This window comes from Sinocyclocheilus rhinocerous, unplaced genomic scaffold (genome assembly GCF_001515625.1).
Source record: "Sinocyclocheilus rhinocerous isolate Xijiao unplaced genomic scaffold, SAMN03320098_v1.1 scaffold1898, whole genome shotgun sequence".
Lineage (NCBI taxonomy): Eukaryota > Metazoa > Chordata > Actinopteri > Cypriniformes > Cyprinidae > Sinocyclocheilus > Sinocyclocheilus rhinocerous.
The window spans coordinates 132,797-147,093 of record NW_015661023.1 but is presented as its reverse complement, the minus strand read 5'-3'; the positions used below and the strand labels follow the sequence as shown (position 1 = coordinate 147,093).

Below are 14,297 nucleotides of genomic sequence, written 5' to 3'. Positions count from 1 at the left end.
TACCGTAAATATATCAAAACTTAATTTTTGATTAGTAATATGCATTGCTAAGAACTTCATTTGGACAACTTTAAAGATGATTTTCTCAATATTTTGATTTTTTTGCACCCTCAGATTCCAGATTTTCAAATAGTTGTATCTCTGTCAAATATTCAGCTTTCAGATGATGTATTAAATCTCAATTTCAAAAAAATGACCCCTATGAGTGGTTTTGTGGTCCTGGGACACATATGGATATTTCTACAAATAGTCAGTTTTTATTGCATGACCACACGAGAGGAATTTTGACAAGCAACCAAAGCATACAAAACTGAAAATTGAAATACGCATGAAAAATAATGTGTAGTGAAATACAATTGAAATATACAAGTTAATCACTGCAAGTATATAAGTCCACTTTTTATATAATTGAAAATTAAAATAAACTTGTATATGAGCACATGTGTATAGTGATATTTCTACAAAAAAATATAATCTGTTGCATTGCATTGCCATGTGAGCAATTATGACAAGCAAACAAAGCATACAAAACAAATGAATTAGTAGAATCCATGTTTGCACATTTGTACTTGTTTGTGAATAACTGAAAATAAAGATGTAAATCAGTGCAAGCATGTGTTTATTTTCCGTTTCCACAAATCAAGCTATTAAACTACCAATGCAAGCGTCACCATCAGTTGTGTTGGTGTGTTCCTGGAAAATGGTGTACAATATCAAATAAGTATAACTTTTGGATGACCTTTTGGGAAAACTGGTCAAATTTCAAAGAAGATCAGAATGAAAGGTGAATCATGTGCTTAAAAAATATTCAATGCAATTCAAAATAACGGATGGTCAGCATGGATGACCTTAGACACTGTACTCCATGTGTCAGAAAATAAGTAAATAGATAAATATTTGAGTGCATAGTCAAGATTTTAGGTCAAGGAGTGTTTTCCCAAAACTGCTTGCTAAACCTTAAAGAACTGACTCTTACACTTGACACTTGCCATCTTTAGTTTCAAGACACCAAATATTGAAACAAAATACAACATTATCATCAGACTTAGCTCATGTGTTTATATTTTTTATATGTTTTCACTACTGTTTTCATACTACTGTGTTTGATATTTTGACAAGTAGATGGTGCTGTCATCAAACTTATCAAGTTGTTGCTGTGATTCAGACTCATTTCTTGCTTGGCCTTGACACCTGCAACATCATTTTGTTTTTGTTTTTTCACTAAAAACACAATGTTTCAGAAATACTTGACCATTATCCTTGAACACAAGCAGTAATTATTTTGCATTCACTACGTGAAATACAATGTGAATGGAAATGAAAATGCAAGTGACCTTTTGCACTGATAAAAGGGAATCGTCTCAGGTTACTTATGTAACCATGGTTCCCTGAGTAGGGAACGAGACACTGCGTCCTCTCGGGGTCGCTATATATCATAGTCGCACCGGTAGTGACGTCATGGCTGTCGCCGGCCAACGAGTTGGTGTTTTTTCAATGTATGCTTGAGACACGGGTCACGACGAGGCGTTCCCCCATAGCGACCCCTAGAGGACGCAGTTCGAAGTTCCCATGAAAGGGAACTATGCATGAGGCTTATACTTACAGGTAATTTGCATTGTAATGCATGTTTCGCAACACAACATACTGCCAGCACCTGTATTTAACACTGTTAAAGGGAATAATCCTTTAGGCATGTATTTGTCACCACAGCAGGGTTAACAGCTCAACACAATTCAGTTGAAGAGCAAATGAAAGCTGTCTATAATAAATAAAAAAAAGGTACTCAATGAGGTTATTACAAAAGCAGATGAATATTTTTTTTGTTGCCAGAAGTGGATATATTATTAAGTTACTTCTCAGAGAATTTGAATTAACGAGTCATTTGTTTGGCAGAAACGATCAACAGTCTTAGTTCATCATAGATTGAACAGTTTAATTTTACTGGCTTTGAAAATAAAGCTAAAAGCCATTTTGATCATTTGCATTTATGGTGTTTCAAATTCCAATGGCATAATTGACAACATTTGAGCAGTTTATAGTGTTATATTTATTAATTCTGTGCGATGTGATTTTAGTAATAGTTTATCATTACGGTTAGGGTGACAGACGGGGTTAAAATTATGTTTCTTTGATAACGCTGTTGTTCCAGGATCAACAAAACACATTGTTCTGTGAACTTTCAACTGAACTGCCAAAGTGAATGTGATATTTTTATCATGATGTTGTAAAATCTCACCTGACCTGCCCCTGACGCAAGTTCTACCCAGAATCCATCATTGCTGCGGCTGCCACAAAATAACTCTGTGAGGAGTGTCACGGCCTGGCTGACTCATCGTTTCTCAGAGTAGTTTGTGTCTTGAAGTCTTTAGAAACACTCAAATGCTGACATTTCAAATGCTTTCATCTTATGAACAATTGTCTTTTTTTTCTTTTTTTCTCAAAACCTGACAGGTTTTTTCTCCCCATTCAGATATTAAACTCAAGCCCGCATTTCAGAAAGTGACTAATGCAAGTAGCTAGAAATAAAAGTAATTATTTTTTCCTGAGAATGCTCAGCACTCTTCTCCAGTCTCTGGAACAAGCAAACACTTCCCTGTGGATTTGCATGTGTAATTCACTCGTCTGTCCTGCTCTCAGGCCGTGATTTACATGGACAACAATACAAACACTGTGAAAGATGAGATGAGAGTTGTTCACAAGTGTGTGGACAGACAAGCTCTCCCTCTTATACCTACAATTATTGTTAATCATCAAAAATGAGGAGTAATGCATTATTACATTTTAAATTATATTACAATAGAATACAGATTTTAAACTGTAATACTATTTCACAATATTACTGTTTTTTCTGTGTCTCATCAAATAAAACCAGCCTGTTTTCCTGTTTAGTATTTTTCTTTAATAAATGCATAAATGCTGCATTTCACATGCACATACAATTGCCTAGTTTAATAGTTTTATTGCCGTTTCACAGTTACATCTGTTAACATTCATATGAATATTCACATGGATGGATGGATGGATGGATGGATGGATGGATGGATGGATGGATGGATGGATGGATGGATGGATGGATGATTGATTGATTGATTGATTGATTGATAGATAGATAGATAGATAGATAGATAGATAGATGATTGATTGATTGATTGATTGATTGATTGATAGATAGATAGATAGATAGACAGACAGATAGATAGATAGATAGACAGATGGATAGATGACATAGATAGATAGATAGATAGATAGATAGATAGATAGATAGATAGATAGATAGTGCATTGAACATGTTTAATAAAATAGAAACATCATATTATAAAGAATAAAAAAAGACCATTTAAAAATTACTTTTAGTAGAAATTTAGAGAAATTACAGTTAGAAGGACAGCACCCTGTTCATTAAAATATTCTTTAAAATATATACAAATTCTAAATGCTATACAAATATCTCTATATGTACAATGCATCATTTTCACCTCAAAATGTGTTTGCTTTTTAATCCACTCACAGTACAACAGAGAATATCACACTAAAGAAGAAAACAAAGACACAAACAAAAGGGAATCATGTCAATCTCACTGAATACTAATATACTCACACCTCATAGTTTCAGACTCATAAAATCAGCCCTTACTTTGACACAGAGATGTCGGTTTGATTGACAGGACAAATGACCAACGGGCTTGAGTTGGTTCCGTCTTTGTTGGGATGAGGATTGAAGTACGGACGGATGGCTCCGTTAAAGCTGCACCGAGTGAATGAGTAAATATGTGACAGAGCCTCCATATCATAGAAGGACACCAGAGCCTCCTCACAGTCCACAAACACTCCCAGCTTCTGAGGTTTGGTCTCCAGATGGAGCTGGACTGGAGGGTCTGTAAAAGCTCCGTACATGTTTTGAGCGCAGAGCATGATGGCCCAGTAACCCTCGCTGGGTTTGTAGGACACTTTGCCCTTCCGGTTCGCTCCGTCCCTCATCACCCCCAGCTCCCAGCCCACCTTATTCCCCACCTCCACCACCCAGAAAGCTCTTCCCGAAGTGATGCAAGGATTTCCCAGGACTCCTCCGACCAGGTCGAACTTTTGCGGGCCGCCCGGGATGTCGTGACTCGCTCCGCTGTCGCGCACCTTTTTACCGTCTGCAGACACCTCTAAGTGCGGATGCGCCGTTTCTGCGTCCAGAGTTACGTTTACTGCGCAAAGACCAGATTCTCAGTTACTGGACGTTTGAGAGATTCGTAAACATGCAACATGCTCAGAAATGTTTCCAACACGCACCTGAGAAGCTGTGGATCCTTCTAATTTCTGAAATAAGAAAAGATAAAATGGTAAACAAATTTACAAATCAAATTTACAAGCATGAGACTGTCTGAACCATAATAAAGATTTTGATGGCCCAGTAACCCTCGCTGGGTTTGTAGGACACTTTGCCCTTCCGGTTCGCTCCGTCCCTCATCACCCCCAGCTCCCAGCCCACCTTATTCCCCACCTCCACCACCCAGAAAGCTCTTCCCGAAGTGATGCAAGGATTTCCCAGGACTCCTCCGACCAGGTCGAACTTTTGCGGGCCGCCCGGGATGTCGTGACTCGCTCCGCTGTCGCGCACCTTTTTACCGTCTGCAGACACCTCTAAGTGCGGATGCGCCGTTTCTGCGTCCAGAGTCACGTTTACTGTGCAAAGACAGATTCTCAGTTACTGCATGTTTGAGATTCTGCAAAGAATGAGAGATTTGTAAACATGCAACGTGAAGAAGTAGCTCAGAAATTGTTCCTGCACATACCTGAGAAGCTGTGAATCCTTCTAATGTCTGTAAAAAGAAAAGATATAGTGAACAAATTTACAAGTGTGAGACTGTCTGGACCATAATACATATCTTTGATATACACCTTGATACTGTTCAATAACCATATGCATAAACAATGATACTTCATTGATACTGTAAAGTAGACTGCATTAAATTATACAACAGATACCATCATATCCACAACTCCTCTTCAAAACAAGAAGATCTCAGGTGTCATTCATGCCTGCGCACCTAATTAAGTGCACTTAATTGTTTTGAATGTGAACTTTAAACCTCAAAAGTATATTTTAAAACTGTACTTGCAGATACTATAATATTAATAGAATAAAAGGCTACTTAAGTGACTTAAAAAGAGACACTTTCATGACTTTCTTAACACTTAAGTACACTTTTAAAAAGTGCCCTTTGTAATATGAAATTAAATGTTTTAATTTAAAGTACATTTTATATCATGTTTTAATACTCTTTTGTTGTGCTGCGCTTATTAATGTGTTGACTAAGATACAAAAGCATAATATAATATCAATAGAATAAAAGGCTACTTAAGCGACTTAAAAAGAGACATTTTCATGACCGTTTTTTAACACTCAAGTACACTTTTAAAAAGTGACCTTTGTAATAATGTCACATTAAAAGTTTTACTTTAAAATACCTTTTGAAGTTTCAAAAGAGATTGCATTGAAGTATATTTTAGCTTATCATAAATGCTTCAGTACATTCAGCAGTACTTTAACCATATTTCAAAGACAATAAATTTAATAATGAAATTACATATGAAGATGTACTTAAGTCCTACTTAAGTGGGTCAAAAACACTATAAGTTCAACAAAATTGCATTTAATTTAAATTTAAACTGCAATACATGTTCATTTAATTGCATTTAACATGCAGTTATGTGTCTGAAAACATTAAATTAAGTTCACACTTAAGTATGTTCTTTTAAAGTATATTATTTCCATAATAAGTACTCTCTCTAAAAGTATGCTGAAGTGTAGCCTACTTCTTTTTCATAAGGGCAAACAAACAGTGTAGTATGAGTTCAAATAAGCCTATCCAAATGCTATTTATGAGCAATTGCATCACAACTCTCAGATATAATCACTCAATAAAAAATAAATGATGCATTTAAAAATGTTAAATAAAATGCAAACAGTAAATTACAAAGAAATAGCAAGTAACACATTTAATTAAACATGACATATTGACAGTAGAACGACTAAAATAGTATATTCTTGTAAAACATATTTGGACAGCCCAAACTCAAAGGAGACATATTTGCATAATCTTTGCGTATTCTTCTTCAGAAGCACCTGCTGATGTATAGATCTCTCAAAGACTAAAACGTCCTTTGTTCCCTACCCTGCTATGATTACATAAATGTGTCATGTGTCATGCAATGCTTATTCTTGGTCTGGCAAACTCTAATCGGATTGGCTTGCTTTACATCATTGCTTTGAGTCTGGGTCAGTGTTCTTATTAAATCTAAATCTGAAGCAACAATTATTTTTGATAAATTAGTAATAAAAATAAAATAAAACATAATATGAAAAATATAATCATAATCATAATTGTATATATAATAGCCTCTTGTGTTTATCTTGTGTTGTTTGCTGAACGAGACGGGGTTTGCATTGCAAATCAGCTCTTTGTCATTTCCTTGTCTTTTGTGGAAGACTAGATTTTTGTTATCAATATATTAATATAATATAATATTTTTTGTTATTTGTTATATTCATCCATTTGCCAAACTGCTTGTCTAATTTAGTGTCTCCATGCATGTCTTTGGATTGTGGAGGAAACCCAACTGAAAAAACAGAACGGCCTCCTGGTTCAAAATAATATGGGAAATAATATGCATTGTGCAACATTGAGGAAGCTTGACCTTATTTGATTTATAAAGTGTTGTCAATGAACCTTTGTTGAAGCTTGTTATAATTTTAATACTTATTTGCATATGTTGTACTGTACATACCTGGTATTTTGCAGCTGATTCCTTAAGCTTCTCAAGTTTGTCTTCCCTCTGATTGATCATCCTTTCCATCACCTCAATAGTGTTTTGCTGCACGGCCTGTACAAACACACACCAAGCTTTCTGAGTACTTTGAATTCATACAAAATCAATCAATTCATATAAAATCTGTGTCAGAAATTAACCAGGCAGAAACTGCATCAAAAAAAAAAAACGGACCAGGAAATTACAGAAGTTTACAGAAGAGTGTGATATTGAGCGTTTACTCAAATTCAACTATGAAACATGGTCCCAATTTTCTTTATCTGAAATGTTTACGTAAATTAAATCAGGGAAATGGTGTTCCTGTAGCTTAGTTAGCATGAGCATGTGTGGGTTAAAGGGAATGCATGAACTGATGGAATTTATACCTTGAATCAGTGTTATTATAGTATTATGTATATAGCATTATAGTTTTTGTCAAAAAAAAGTACAATTACATTGTTTTCATTGTCTGATGAGCTGCATTGAATGTGGTGAAGATTGGACAAACACTCTAGAAGGAGTATGTTTTTTTTTTTTTAACTGATGCAAAATGGCAAATATGTCTTTGTTCTTTTTGGGAAACATCAGCTCAGGTGAGAAGATTGATCTGTGTTGTTTCCCGACAGCTGTATGTTCTCACCTGTCTCCTCTCTCTCTCTGACTCCACAGGTACCACGTCTCCACCCGTCTTCACACACAAGGCGCAGATGCAGCACTCGTCACGTCTGCAGTAGAGCTCCAGAGGTCTGCCGTGCATATTGCACGCTCTCTGATCCAGCTTCTCCACAGGATTCACCAGCTTATGGCCCTTGAATCTTGCCATAGACTGGTGAGGCTTCAGGTGCTCATCGCAGAAGGAGAGCAGACAGATCAGGCAGGACTTCACGGCTTTAAACGTGAGGTGTTCGTCACAGACGTCGCACGGAATCGCGTCTCTTTCTCCACAGAAGAGGTCTAGGTTGGGTAGCTGAGTCTGGCGAAACTCTCGCAGCAGGGCTTCGATGGCTTCGTTGATGGAGGGTTTGGTGGTCACAGGCTCCTGGCAGAGAGGGCACTGCAGCTCGGTTATGCTGATGTGCTTGTCCAGACAGCCCTTGCAGAAGGTGTGTCCACAGGTGGTTGAGACCGGATCTGTCAGCAGGTTCTTGCAGATGGGGCAGTGAAGGTGGCGAGAGATGACCACGGGTGTAGTCATTGTGGTTGTGTCGGATAGTAAACTTGAGGGTTGACCGAAGAGCTGCAACAACATCAACAACAATAACTACAGCTGAAACAGCAATTTTGGGCCCAAGCACAAAAGAGGCAAAGTGAGGAGCTAAACAAGTGTGGTAGAGAGCATCAGAACATAGTCGTGATTTGATATATCAAGTTTCAGTGCAACAGGCAGAAGTATTACCAAGATATTGCATAAAACACTGTGCAGCTCCACTATAGCAAATTTGACAATGAGTTACATTAAAACAGTTTGAGTTATTAAAAAGTTTTTTATATTGTTCCCACGTTGAGAGAAATCAAGAGTAAATTGTATGCGCTGTGTGAACATGATTCTTCTTGTAGTTTTAGATTAAATGTCAACTCATCGTACTTGCACAAAAACTGATTCAGTATTCCTCAAAATGAATAAAAACAGTGAAAAGCAAACTCAGAATATGACGCAAACCTGAAATAATTAAATATGTTAAATAGCACAGATATCCTACAGTATATGTATTTAATCCCATTTTATTACACGGCTCTGTGGAATACTTGCTTCTGATTGGTCAATCGCGCCATCCAGCGGTATGTTATTACCAGATAACAACCACCAAATTGAATAACACACCGCTCATCCGGGTACTACGAGTTATCTTGACCGGTACTACTTATATGCTTAACGAGTCACTCCGCTATCGTTGACTGTCTGGCGCCATCTTGTGACTGAAAACACTTAACCACCGCGTGTTACAATGGAAGACTTCAGCATTAATTTCAACATATATGGTATAAACAAATCTTTTTAGCCGTGTAATAAGTGGGATAATGTACATCCAGCCGGTTGTTATCTCAGAATAAACCCCTTCAGGCTGATGTACATTATCCCTTACTTATTAACCAATGTCTTTGCTGCTGACCTATGATGATCCAATTCAACAATACTAATAAGTAAAAATTACTTTAAATAAACATAGATTTTTATTTATTTGTATTTATTTATTTATTTATTTTTATTTTTATTTTTTTTGCTGAAGAGTGATGAACTTTCTTCTCTTGCATCATAATCTTCATGCAATCCAGAGTGGCAACACAGCAGAAAGGTTACATCTCTTTCAGCCTGAGGGAATTAAAGGGCTTTTACCTTTTCCAAAAATAAAACTTTTTATATTAAAAACAAACAAACAAGCCCAGCCCAGATGAGTAAAATTAATGCAAAAGTAATGTAACATTACCTCTGATAAAAGGTAACTAAGTAAGACAATAAGTAATTTTTTAGGGCGTAATGCAGCATTGTAATGCATTACATTTAAAAGTAACTTTCCCCAACACTGTGAGTCAGAATGAAAAGAGTCCACCCCCAAATCTCTATGATATTCTGGTCTCTAGATCCGGTCTTTCAAGTGGTTTATGTGGGTTATTGTCTGCCAGGTAGGGTACAAAATATTTATGTGCACTTGTTTAAAAATAAAAAAAAGAATGCGGAGGTTTCTTTTAGAGCTTCTTGTTCTGTACATGGCATCTTAACCGCAGCACCCATGGCATGAGAGGCTGAAAAAACAGCAAGACGAATCATAAAGATGCATCTCAAAGACATTTGAAGCATATAAACACAACCAGTACTTAACCCGTAAAACTCTGGTGCCATTAATGCTGCATTTTGACAATCAAATGAAACACAATATCATGTCAGAATAAGATTTAATTTTCATGTTGAGAAATTGGAGTGTTGTTTTCTCTGCCCAGGAATAACGTGAGAGATGAGTAATGGGTGTTTCTTTATTTTCTGGCTTTAAATCAAATTGAAAAGAACCTAACTTTTACGATTTTGCAATATTCACATCTTTATTGCCCTCATATTATCCAACAATCTTATCTTGCAATTTGCTTGTGTGATGGATTAGAAAAGTACAAACATGATTGGACAAATCATTCCCAGGTAGCATAATGAAGTTCGATACTTTTTAATAAAAACAATAGAATGAGCAATAGTAAGAGTGACCCTTGCCTTTGCAAACACCACTAATGATCAGGAGAGATAAGCAGAAATCAGACTTACCTTGACGGAGGTGTCAGTTCTGGATTCTTCACTTCAGTCTTTAAATTCTGCTTCTCTCTCCTCCTATTTATGTACAGTAGAGTTTCGTTTTCTCCACAATCTCTCTCTATTGTCATTAACTTTCATTCCCGGAAAAAGAAACCCCACCCAGAAGTTACACCACTCCAGTTTTACATAGATTTGCATCATTTGCTCAGGGTGTGTGCATCACAGATTTTGACACACAAGCATTTAGTAAATCAAAAGCACCACATAACCAGCATCCATCAATGACATTCTCTCTCTCTTTACATCCTTTGCCTATTACTGTATTTAATTGTCAGTTGACTAAGCATGTGTCTCATAGACACAACTTGTATTTTGCTTTTTTTGTTATAGTATAACCTGACACTCCAAGTCCTCATCCACTTGTATTAAATGGAAAAGAGCAGCCTGGATATTCTTCAGCATTTCTCCTTTTGCTTTGAACAGAATCATAGAGGTTTGGAACAACACAAGTGCTACAGCTGTGGTGTCAAACTAGACATGTTGCAAGCTTTTTTGCAATCCACGTAAAAGTCTCTATGATATTCTGGTCTCTAGATCCGGTCTTTCAAGTGGTTTATGTGGGTTATTGTCTGCCAGGTAGGGTACAAAATATTTATGTGCACTTGTTTAAAAATAAAAAAAAGAATGCGGAGGTTTCTTTTAGAGCTTCTTGTTCTGTACATGGCATCTTAACCGCAGCACCCATGGCATGAGAGGCTGAAAAAACAGCAAGACGAATCATAAAGATGCGTCTCAAAGACATTTGAAGCATATAAACACAACCAGTACTTAACCTGTAAAACTCTGGTGCCATTAATGCTGCATTTTGACAATCAAATGAAACACAATATCATGTCAGAATAAAATTTAATTTTCATGTTGAGAAATTGGAGTGTTGTTTTCTCTGCCCAGGAATAACGTGAGAGATGAGTAATGGGTGTTTCTTTATTTTCTGGCTTTAAATCAAATTGAAAAGAACCTAACTTTTACGATTTTGCAATATTCACATCTTTATTGCCCTCATATTATCCAACAATCTTATCTTGCAATTTGCTTGTGTGATGGATTAGAAAAGTACAAACATGATTGGACAAATCATTCCCAGGTAGCATAATGAAGTTCGATACTTTTTAATAAAAACAATAGAATGAGCAATAGTAAGAGTGACCCTTGCCTTTGCAAACACCACTAATGATCAGGAGAGATAAGCAGAAATCAGACTTACCTTGACGGAGGTGTCAGTTCTGGATTCTTCACTTCAGTCTTTAAATTCTGCTTCTCTCTCCTCCTATTTATGTACAGTAGAGTTTCGTTTTCTCCACAATCTCTCTCTATTGTCATTAACTTTCATTCCCGGAAAAAGAAACCCCACCCAGAAGTTACACCACTCCAGTTTTACATAGATTTGCATCATTTGCTCAGGGTGTGTGCATCACAGATTTTGACACACAAGCATTTAGTAAATCAAAAGCACCACATAACCAGCATCTATCAATGACATTCTCTCTCTCTTTACATCCTTTGCCTATTACTGTATTTAATTGTCAGTTGACTAAGCATTTGTCTCAAAGACACAACTTGTATTTTGCTTTTTTTGTTATAGTATAACCTGACACTCCAAGTCCTCATCCACTTTTATTAAATGGAAAAGAGCAGCCTGGATATTCTTCAGCATTTCTCCTTTTGCTTTGAACTGAATCATGGAACATGGAAGAGGTTTGGAACAACACAAGTGCTACAGCTGTGGTGTCAAACTAGACATGTTGCAAGCTTTTTTGCAATCCACGTAAAAGCAGCCTTCCAGAACATTGTGCCTTAACAATTTAAATGCATGAAGTGAAAGTGAAACCAAATGAGTATTTCACCATGGAAAGAAAGCTTCTGGGGAAATAAAACTAATATGCAGAATGTGAAAAAATCACCTTTAAAGTTGTCCAAATGAAGTCCTTAGCACTGCATATTACTAATCAAAAATTAAGTTTTAACATATTTATAGTAGGGAATTTACAAAATATCTTCATGGAACATGATCTTTACTTAATATCCTAATGATTTTTGGCATAATCATTTTGACCCATACAATGCATTGTTGGCTATTGCTACAAATATACCTGTGCTACTTATGACTGCTTTTGTGCTCCAGGGTCACATTTGTCAAAGTAATGCTGCTGAATTTTTTTTAAATGACACTAATAAGTAAAACTGAAAAGGCAATATCTAATAGCACTGATGATGTAAGACTTTACAAATAGTAATTTAGAAATGTATCTAAGGGGTCTAAGCAAGCTTTCTTGAAGCAGCTGGACAACTGGACGCTTAATATGAGCCAGAACAATGCCTTCAGTCATACTATACTGGTCATAATAGATAGGACAACATAGGCATACTCATATCCATCACCTTGTTGAAGAGGTGTTGAGCGAGCCCATCTTTCGGTGAAAGAGGAAGTTTTCTGAGATTAGATCTAGCTGCCTTGATCGTTCTTTTTATTAAATGCTTTTACAAAGCAAGATGAAATGCTTGCGAAAGAGAAAAGAAACAAATGCAAGTGAATCAACAAATGTATTTAATTGGTCATAATAGATAGGACAACATAGGCATACTCATATCCATCACCTTGTTGAAGAGGTGTTGAGCGAGCCCATCTTTCGGGGAAGAGGCAGTTTTCTGAGATTAGATCTAGCTGCCTTGATCGTTCTTTTTATTAAATGCTTTTACAAAGCAAGACGAAATGCTTGCGAAAGAGAAAAGAAACAAATGCAAGTGAATCAACAAATGTATTTAATTTAGATAGATAGACAGATAGATAGATAGATAGATATACAGATATATAGATAGATAGATAGACAGACAGACAGACAGACAGACAGACAGACAGATAGATAGATAGATAGATAGGTTCACAAATAGGTTCAAATAAAACACAAGCTAATTATGAAAGCTTTATATTTTTATATGTACATATATAAATGTACATTTAAAGTTGAATATTAATTGTCAAAATATAATTGCTTATGTGTAACGCATTAAGTATATAATATAAATAAAAACATAATTCAAATAACTATAATAGTTAATTAGCAGACAGATATGTCACTTTCTTTAAAGCTGATTAGTTCAGGTTTGATTTGTGATCTCTTACCAAGAATAAAACCTGCGTTTGAGCAAACCAAACTGAACTTATTTAGCCACCGCAGGTGTAGACTCAATATGTTTAAGTATACATTTGTTTCAATTGACCACAAAAATATATGTGTTACAGTATTTACAGTAGCCTTCATCTACTGTTGAGGCCCTGAGAGAGATTATCAACCACACACACACACACACACAAACACATCAAATTATGTGGGAAAATCATCAACGTTTAAGATACACATAGCTCAAGAAAAAAATAAATAAATAAATTACAGTAGCCTTCATCTACTGTTGAGGCCCTGAGAGAGATTATCAACCACACACACACACACACACAAACACATCAAATTATGTGGGAAAATCATCAACGTTTAAGATACACATAGCTCAAGAAAAAAAAATAAAAATAAATAAATAAATAAATAAAAGCTGTCCTTGAATAAGCCTGAATTCTGCTCTGTTAGGTTAGCCTCTGTCTCCATCTGGTGGTAATAAATACGGTGATCAAATGGAAAAAGAACTCCAAACTGCCCTGAAATTGTGCACCCAAATCCTGATTTTATGATCTGGCTGTCCACACTTTAGTCACATTGTCTATCTTCCACGCACGTATCATATAATTTGTAAATGTCAGCATGATACCTATGACAACTGAAAGTAGCTATCAGTGCGGAAGAGAGGATGGAAAATTGGAAATTGTACCTTTGCACATGTCCAGTCCAGTGATTGGGAAACAAAGGACCTGAGAAACAAAATAAACAAGTGACATGTCTGTTGGATCTCAAGCCACATAGAGACGTGTGTTTGTAAAATCAGATGACATGCCTTTTTGCTTACTGACTACAAACACAACATACCTGATCAGCAGATATTTCCAAGAATAGCCTTTTTTTTGCAGACTGTATGAAAAAAAGCAATTTTTGAATGATGTCCCACAGGAGTTTTCAAATATATATTAGTCAGAGGGAATCGAATTGTAGATAAACGTGAACATTAGACGAGGAACATTGGTGTTTGCTTTATTAGCTGCAATGGAACTTGACTAGTAGCGTTTTTTAGTTACATGTATATTCAGTTTGGGTTT

At 36.1% G+C, this 14,297-nt stretch overlaps 2 protein-coding genes across 2 annotated transcripts; both read right to left on the bottom strand.

The window, feature by feature from the left end:
• Positions 1 to 3,293: 3,293 nt before the first annotated feature.
• Positions 3,294 to 4,300, bottom strand: LOC107726189 (pyrin; the record flags this gene model as incomplete). Its single annotated transcript, XM_016535713.1, has 2 exons — positions 3,294 to 4,193; positions 4,279 to 4,300. Coding segments are annotated over 2 exons (585 nt in total), but the record flags the coding sequence as incomplete, so codon positions are not given.
• Positions 4,301 to 5,343: 1,043 nt separating this feature from the next.
• On the bottom strand, positions 5,344 to 11,314 carry LOC107726174 (tripartite motif-containing protein 47). The gene is made up of 4 exons (XM_016535693.1): positions 11,301 to 11,314; positions 7,439 to 8,035; positions 6,778 to 6,873; positions 5,344 to 5,355 (listed from the first exon to the last, which is right to left on the bottom strand). Exons 2-4 carry the CDS (start codon positions 7,991 to 7,993, stop codon positions 5,344 to 5,346), a joined length of 663 nt encoding a protein of 220 aa, XP_016391179.1. The 5' UTR covers positions 7,994 to 8,035; positions 11,301 to 11,314.
• Positions 11,315 to 14,297: the final 2,983 nt, after the last annotated feature.

Coding starts and splice junctions, on each gene's coding strand:
- LOC107726174 (XM_016535693.1), bottom strand. CDS start 7,993: ATGACTACACCCGTGGTCATCTCTCGCCACCTTCACTGCCCCATCTGC. Junction 6,874..7,438: donor CAGAGAGAGAGAGGAGACAG/GTGAGAACATAC, acceptor GTGTTTGTACAG/GCCGTGCAGCAAAACACTAT.